An 8,403-nucleotide genomic window follows, 5' to 3' on the forward strand; every position below is an offset into this window, starting at 1 on the left:
AGAATTAACTTCAATATTTATTGTGTTTAAGAAGGTATATATCTAAATAAAAATTGTGTGCATACCATGCGTTCACTTGTTATATACACTCTCCGTATAAAACGCAAAGTGTGCATACCCCTTGAAGCACATAAATATATTTTACAACAATTACAACTTCATAAAGACAGTAACACAAACAAAGAGTAGACGATTCAAAATATGACACTGTACAGCGCAATGGTGCAACACAAGATCTACCAACTCTATTATCAGCCAGTCATGAAACAAATCCGAGGGTGTGCGTGGCCTAATGTTTGTTCAGTTTATGCAGAGTAAACTAAATCTATTTTATGGTCTCTGATTATGGAGCAGACGCAAAAAAATTAATTTCATTTTTAGCCAAACACTAACATGGAATCACTTACAGTTTATTTTTTGACAATTGAACAATGAAATGAACTATACATACAACACTATTATAATCACTATTGATATGGACACAATTACACAATTAAAGAAGTGTTCCTCCGTACAAGTATAATTCAGGAGCTATTTGTTATTAAGTGGCTCACCATAACGTTCCACAAAACAAACTTCATGACATCACAAACATCCTATATGGAACACCCTATCTCCTATCTAGTAAAGTAAAAACATTCTATGACCACGGCGCAATGGACCATATACCTAACATGCTACTGACTGGAGCTGGGACGAGTCCAAATCTACAGCCCGGGTAACCAACCCGACCCACTGGTGGTCTCAAGTGATTGGAACTCATTAGTGTCAATAAACAATATATCAAGTGACCATCCACAGGTCCAAGTAGTCATGTGAGCACTTCAATAACAAGTAAACCATATCATATCTACTAAGAATAGAGTGAAGTATTGGTATCTCTTGAGCAGATTGGGATCAAACCACGGGCTTTTCGCCTTCGCGGCCGACACCGTACTCACGAGAACACGGAGGCAATTTCATAAAGAGAACCAGGTTGCTAAACACATAATGTGATGTGTAATGATGTGGACATGATATGATATGATCATTCATATCCCAATCGGAAGAGTCCATTTTGAGTTGTTATTGTGATTTTAACACCAGCGATACCGATGATTGAAAGCATGCAGTGGTTGGTGTGACTACATGAAGTTGACTTCGTGTGTCTGACCTTCACCACAAACATACAGTGTGTCATGTCTATCTACATACAATCCCCGTGGATCAAAGCCAATGTCCTGATGATCTGTGACATAATCCCCTGTCTCTGTCAGCCGTATCACCTTGTTCTTGTCTGCAACCAGGATGTCTCCTCTTAGAGTAGTTGAGATACCACAAGGGATCAGTGTTCTGTCTCCGGTAGGGGCGCATCTCCACACAACATCCCCCTCTGACGTCACACATGTCACAGACTGCTCACCCCTGTCAGACACGAGTATGTTGCCCTTGTTGTTGACACACATGTACCAGGGGGAGGGAAACAGTGTCTCATTGTTGTGTGTAGTGACTGACCTCAGCACATGTCCCGCCATGTCCAGGATATCAACAGAGTCCCAAGTACCTGCTGCTAGAGATGAAGGACTCAGAAAAGCGAGACTGACGTACCACTTGCTTGTTGTGATGGTTGAGAGCAGCACCAGGTCAGGGGTCACTTCTACTGTTACAATCTGACTGGATTCAGGGACAGCAACCATCACCTGGTTCTCCTTCAACTGTGTCACACCCCATGGAGAATCGTCCAGGGGAAGTTTTCTGTGGCATGTCAAGTTGTTTCTAGTGTAGAAGGATTTCACACACTTGTTATATACGTCAGTGACTACAACTGTCTGTATACCATCTACAACCAGGAATGTGATGTCACGTAGATAAGGCTCCACCTCATCACCCGCCATTCTCCCATCTATCACGTCAACCAGCACTGGAGCTCGAGGCGGCAGACATGTGCCCTGATCCTGATATGTGACGTCAAACTTCCCAAGTTGTAGGTCATCTAGGATGTGCTGGACGTTGTCAGTGTCAGATGTAAACCTGATGTCATCTATTCTCGGTGTGTCTGCTGTGTCTGTGTCCCTGACATCCCCCAACTCTACAGCCCCCGACTCCCAAGTCTGATACGCGTCATACAGGTCCATCTCACATTCCGATACCAAGGCCTGGTCAATGAACTCACAATGTTGTTTGTACATCTGCATCTCAATCTCTTCAAGTTTGACATCTGCTTTAAGTTCCTTGGTTTGTTTGTCTGTAATTTCCTTGACTTCATTCATCAACTGTTTTCCTTTCTGCTTTATGTTGGCTATGGCTCTCTCAACAGCAGATTTAATATGATTTGCTACTGCTATTTTGTTTTTCTCACTTCCGTTAATTTTCTCATCTGTTTTCTTAACAAATGTTTCTTTTCTATGTATTTTCTTTGATAACTGTTTAGCATGCCTTCTTAAATGGTATTTCAGGTTTGGCAACATTGACTGAATGGTAACGACAGACTCGCATTTCCTATGGTAAACAACACAACACGTCTGACACACAGCTTTGTGGCAGTCTTTACATACAAGCTTTATAACCTCATCCTTGTGTTCCCTGCACATGACCTTGCGTCTCCTCTTCACCTTGACCTCTCCTGAAAGGTCACAGATTTCATGGTCATGTGATGCTGGATTTGCAACATGCATCTTGACACATCTCTTGCAGAGGGACACTTGACACTCAGTACACCATGAGGCTCCCGGAGTTGTCTCCCCTAACTTCTCACACACTGAGCAACATGAAGCGGAACCTGTAAGTGGACATGTCTATAGTTATTTGACATATCAGGACAATATTTATATAAATTAGAAGATTGAGAATCCAGGTAAAATCACCCCCTCTCACCTATATTCAATGCCCGAATAGGATGGTGGGTGTAGGCTTGGAGATAAAGTGTTGGCTCGTCACGCCCATGGGTTTGATGTGTGAAGCCCCATATTGGCATGATTGGCAGTGGCGTACAACTGAACTCATTCACCCAGTTACATGTATGTACATGTAGTTTCAAATGGTACAATTGCACTTATAAGTGTACAGTTCTGAACACTATTATCAGGGGCGGTGGGGAAGCCTAATGGTTTAAGTGTAAGCCAGGTTTGATTCCCCACATGAGTATAATGTGTGAAGCTGCAGTGATATCGCTGGAACATTGCTGAAGGCGGCAAAAATACATACTCACTCACTCACTCACTATTATCAACCTGAAACTGCCATTTGTAGATGTTTTCAGATAATAATATTTTCAAGTGCTTTATGGATGATCTGATTATATTAGCATCATGTAAACCGATAATAATCAGCAGGCCCCCGCAGTGATATCGCTGGAACATTTTCCTGATGTCAACATATATTGTAAATATTTCTTTGCCGTGATTACAGTAAAGTCATGTTTGTAACAAATGTACATTTTCTGGAGTCGTTTAGTGGAGTCAATTGGTATCATTTAACATACTGTTAACAGCAGTACTGTAATTATACTGCATGTTTAAACAAATAATGAGTACCCTTTAACATGCCTTCATTACAAACATGATTCTTATTACTAGATTTCAGTTTGTGAAATGAATGTGCAGTTCATAATATAATAAACCATTACCTGTTTTGACAACGTCAGCTTGTGTGTCAATCAGCCCCTGAATAATGATGCTGGGTTTGATCTGGGTGGCCCACTCTGCCACGGGCCTGCTTGGGTGGGGGACCTTTGTATCTTGTCGACAGCAGAGACAGGGGATCGTCTTGGACTGTACAGCATCTGGTCTGGTTTGAATGTATCCTGTGACACATTTCCTGCAGAATGTGTGATCACACCTCAGTGTACAGGGGTCTGTGTACAGTTCCTGGCAGATCACACAGGTGAGGAATTCTGTAACTTTCTCAGCTCGTGACGTCGCCATCTGTAAAACATAAATAACTGTTCGCTTTTCCAAGAAATAATTTCAGCTGAAGTTGTTCCGTCTTTGTAATGGCGTTACATGTGTTGTGTTTGAGACGATAACATTTCTTGAGTGCGACTTCGGGCTAACATTCCATACCAAGCTGACACGCGATGATAGAACTGAAATACTGCAAAACGCGGCATTACACCAATTGCACTCACCCCGTAAATAACTTGTGTGCTCCACTAAGTATGCTGAAACGCCTCTGTAAATCCATGTCGAATGAGTCTTTAACATATCATTTCTTGTAACAAAAATGACCATATCGACCAATCCATAGTGCTACAGAAGCGTGTGTCTATGTATTTGTTTATACTATTGTTTCAATAAAACATGTGCCTACATTATATTTTTTTATAAATTCTGTCATAAGAACAAGCTCGATTGTTGTTTCCACACAATAAAAGATTTACCTAGAATAGATGAACCGAAACTGAATATATGAATGTATAATGATCGTGTGAGATGAGATTTGATGTCAACTTCACTCATGTAGATGTGGCAGTAAACTGTCGTCATTGATTCAAATGCGCATTTGTTTTTATATCAAAAGCTAACTTTAAAACAACTACCAATAGGGTCTTGTATTTATGACCTGTAATCCACCTCCGTCAACACCAACCAAGCCTTGATTTACTGGTAATAGACACGCCCCCTCACAGTCACAATACAAGGGAGGTAACTATGAACGTTAGTATTCAGGACCAAGTCAACATATTTTTCTTGTGTCATTTTTACACGTCGACGAGTGACTGTGTTTACCTGAATGTCAAACATTTGTAAAACCCATAACAATAAAAGAAATTTAAATCAATATACTTTATATTTTTTTATTACCTTTGGGCCAACAATTCCTACTTTCGGTTTCTCTTCGTTTAATGTTTCGTGTGTTTTTAAGTTTAAATTTAAGAAATACAAACCTTTTATAAGTTTGATGCTGTCGATGTCCTGAATAAACAGGTATACTAGTTCTTCATGTGCACTGTGTGAGATTTAATTGTACGTCCTGGATGCCTTGAAATAACCAAATCCCGCCTCGGTTCACAGCTATGCCTGTCCCTTCCGCATGACATACAAGGGAGGTAACTGCAAAATCTCGACTGGTGGTGATTCATAAGCGATCAAATCTGATGGCAACGTAGGTTCCTGGATCGAATCAAGGATGATTCTTGTAACAACGCAAGAGATCGGCACATTTCAATGTACACACACGGGACACACTGTAAACAGCATTTTTGTAATATCCTAAGGTGTCCTACGTATTCGTATTCGTACAATGATGTGCCAACCTGCATGTAATGTAGTTTGCAGCAGAACAAGAAGTAAGAGGTTGGACCAGCGGTTATGTGGCAGGTGTGGTGATCGACATGTCATAAATGTTACAACTAAGAAATATACCACAGATAAAATAGCTTTTCCTGAAATGTAAAGCAAAATCATACCAGTATCACCAAGTAATGTTAACGGGCACACCGTTATGTAATGCAAGTCACTGCAAAAAATGAAATAATCTTGAAAGTGATATTGGTCCCTATTTCACCTCATCTCCGGGGCTTAGTGTTTAATTATAGCATTGTATGCCATATTACCGCGGTAGTTAATTTATAATGGATCGTAACGGCACACGCTCACAAACTTATTAAAAATGTCATACGCAAAATGTTCCTTGTTCTTGGTTCAACTTTTATGACACATCCATTAGGAATGATCGATGCTGATTTTCGTTACCGAGTTCGGTAAACAAAGTACATGTATCATCTCAAGTAACGGTACCACTGTGATGGGAGCTGTCTGTACAGTTTCCCCGCATCAGTTACATATGTGACAGTGGAGTTCAGTCAGTATCTACTGTTAAATTTACTTTCAGTATGTACAAATCAGTTTTAGCTGCATCTTGGCGCATTTCTAAAAGTTGTCTGAGCTGCAGTACTTGCAGTTACTACTTGTATCTTGGATGACTCTGTAGTTGTCGCCAGGTTAGGCTCACCCCATAACCTTTGCTTCATGGATGATTTCATTTTCACTGGCATCATCTGGTTAGTGTTTCATTTTACCTGACCTCAGTACATGCAGTTGTCGTTCATCAGGTGACCTCATCCTGACTCTTGTGTTCAGCTACTTGCATTGCTATTGAACTTTGAACTCTTGAAATATGGCCTTCTCCACACGCAACAGTGTTTTGATGTGTAGCACCCTACAATCAATTGATTGTTCCAAAATCGAAAAGAGATAACCTCCTAACCCATCTACATGATGGTATGGGACATCTTGGTAGGGACAGGGCTGTGGATCTTCTTTGGACATGGTTTTACTTGCCGGGAATGATCACGGATGTGGAGAAAAGGAGTCGCAGCTGCCAGAGGTGCGTGCTTCCCAAAGCTCCTAAACAAACTGAGTGTGCACTTTTAGTTAGCATCAAAACCATTCAACCGATGGAGTTGGTGTGCGTCGACTATCTCAGCTTGGATCCCTCCTCTGGTGGTTATGAGGATGTCCTGGTCATTACTGACCATTTCACCAAATATGCTGTTGTTGTCCCCACACGCAACCAAACGGCACATACTACAACCAAACTACTGTTTGATCACTTCATTGTTCACTATGGCATTCCATGAACGGTTGCACTCGGATAAAGGCCGGACTTTTGAGAGTGATGTCATCAAACAGTTGTGCAACATTTTGGGTATTCACAAAATGCGGATAACTCTTTATCACCCGATGGGTAATGGTTTATAAGAGCACTTTAATCGGTTGCTCTTTGGGATGCTCTGTACTCTTAAGGAGCAGCAAAAAGCAAAGTGGAAGGATCACCTTTCTCACTTAGTAAATGCCTAAAAACTGTTCTCTCCATGAGTCAATGGAGTTAACTCCCTACTTCTACATGTTTGGCAGAGAACCTTGGCTGCCTGTTGATGCTGCATTTGGTATATCCCTGGCCAATATTTCATCACCTGCTTATACGCAGTTTGCTGCTGATGTAGAGCGCAATGTAACACTGCATATGAGCTTGCAGCTGCAAACACTGTAAGGGCTCAGGCTAAACAGTGCAAAACCTATTATCTTAAGGCATGAAGAGCTACAAGCAAGGTTGATGACGTTGTATTGGTGAGTAACGTCAACATACGTGGGAAGCAAAAACTACTACTACTACTACTACTACTACTACTACTACTACTACTACTACTACTGCAGTCTCCTTCTCCAGTGTCAGCACTATCCCCATTGTGGGCACTGCCACCAATCACCCCGCCGCTTGCAAGTTGGTCACTCGCAGCTACACTATCCAAACCAGTACCAACTGCACCAACCAGTTCTACCCCTGGTAGTCCATGAGCCAAGACCGAAAATTTCACTTATCGGTACCACTCAGAGTGGCAAATTCTAGTTGCAATTTTTCACATGCTATATATGTCTAGTTTATGTTTTGATATGATAACCATCGCAGATCGGTAGCTTATTAGTAGTTTTAACCCATTAAATCAGCATACCCTAGGAAAAACAGCCATAAACACGTATTTTGTTAATGTAATTTACTCTGACACTAAAACGAGTACATACGGAATAGAAACATCATAGAGACCATGATTAATCTCTTGGGCACACAATCAGAACACTAGTGGCTTTGAAAGTTGAATTATATGTGTCCATAGTTGAGTAACTGGGCCTAATCACCGTCAAGCTCATCATCAGAGTCTGACAAATCTGATTGCTCTAACTGTGGTTCATCTTCCTTGGCTTGGTTGGTGCAGGTTTGTAGCTTACACATGTCTGTGCACTTCAAGCCATTGGTGAGGCAAGAACAATCTGGCAGTTTGCATGAGGGACATATTTGCAGGAGAGCAGCTGGAGAACGGCATCTGGTGCAGGTGAGCCACGCATCCACTGAATTGTCACCTTGCCGTCCTCATCTGTTGTCCAACCACACTCCTTGGGGCTTCGGACAATGGGCTGGGTCTGCAGACATCTCCTCCAGATGGCAGCCTGGTAGTTGGCACGGAGAGCATGCATGAACAGGCAGTCTTCACAAAGTGGCAGTTGGCTTGACTCCACTTCCCCTCGTCTGGCACAGAAGAGTTGCTGTCTGAGTCTGTCCACCTCGGTTGTCTGGGCAGAAGGCAAGTACTTTTGGCTGGTGATCTCCTGCAGCCCCTGGAACAATTCTGTTGATACCTCCCATGAACGACCAAGTTCACTGAAGGCGTCCTGGTAGGTCCTGTCTGACTTAATCCTCTTCAACGTTGCCATCTTCCCCCGGCCAGCAAAGTCACTGACTGTTTCACAGCCCGTGAACGCGTGCATGCCGACGAGTGCATTACAGACATCATCTGCCAGTTCCTGGTGTAGCTTCCGGATGTCTATGTACCTTGTGCGGCTCTTCGTCCCACATTTCTGGAATATTGGGCATGTGATACTGTTGCTGACGCCGAGGGTCAAGACCAAGACATCAGTATCATCAGCA

The 8,403-nt window shown here is 42.2% G+C and overlaps 1 protein-coding gene across 1 annotated transcript; it reads right to left on the reverse strand.

The window, feature by feature from the left end:
* Positions 1-1,124: 1,124 nt before the first annotated feature.
* On the reverse strand, positions 1,125-4,973 carry LOC139468640 (protein wech-like). Its single transcript, XM_071250761.1, has 3 exons — positions 4,865-4,973; positions 3,599-3,902; positions 1,125-2,758 (listed from the first exon to the last, which is right to left on the reverse strand). The coding sequence occupies exons 2-3, from the start codon at positions 3,900-3,902 to the stop codon at positions 1,125-1,127; spliced, it is 1,938 nt and encodes a 645-aa protein (XP_071106862.1). The 5' UTR covers positions 4,865-4,973.
* Positions 4,974-8,403: the final 3,430 nt, after the last annotated feature.

Source organism: Haliotis cracherodii, unplaced genomic scaffold, assembly GCF_022045235.1.
Source record: "Haliotis cracherodii isolate W230 unplaced genomic scaffold, xgHalCrac1.p SCAF_2, whole genome shotgun sequence".
Lineage (NCBI taxonomy): Eukaryota > Metazoa > Mollusca > Gastropoda > Lepetellida > Haliotidae > Haliotis > Haliotis cracherodii.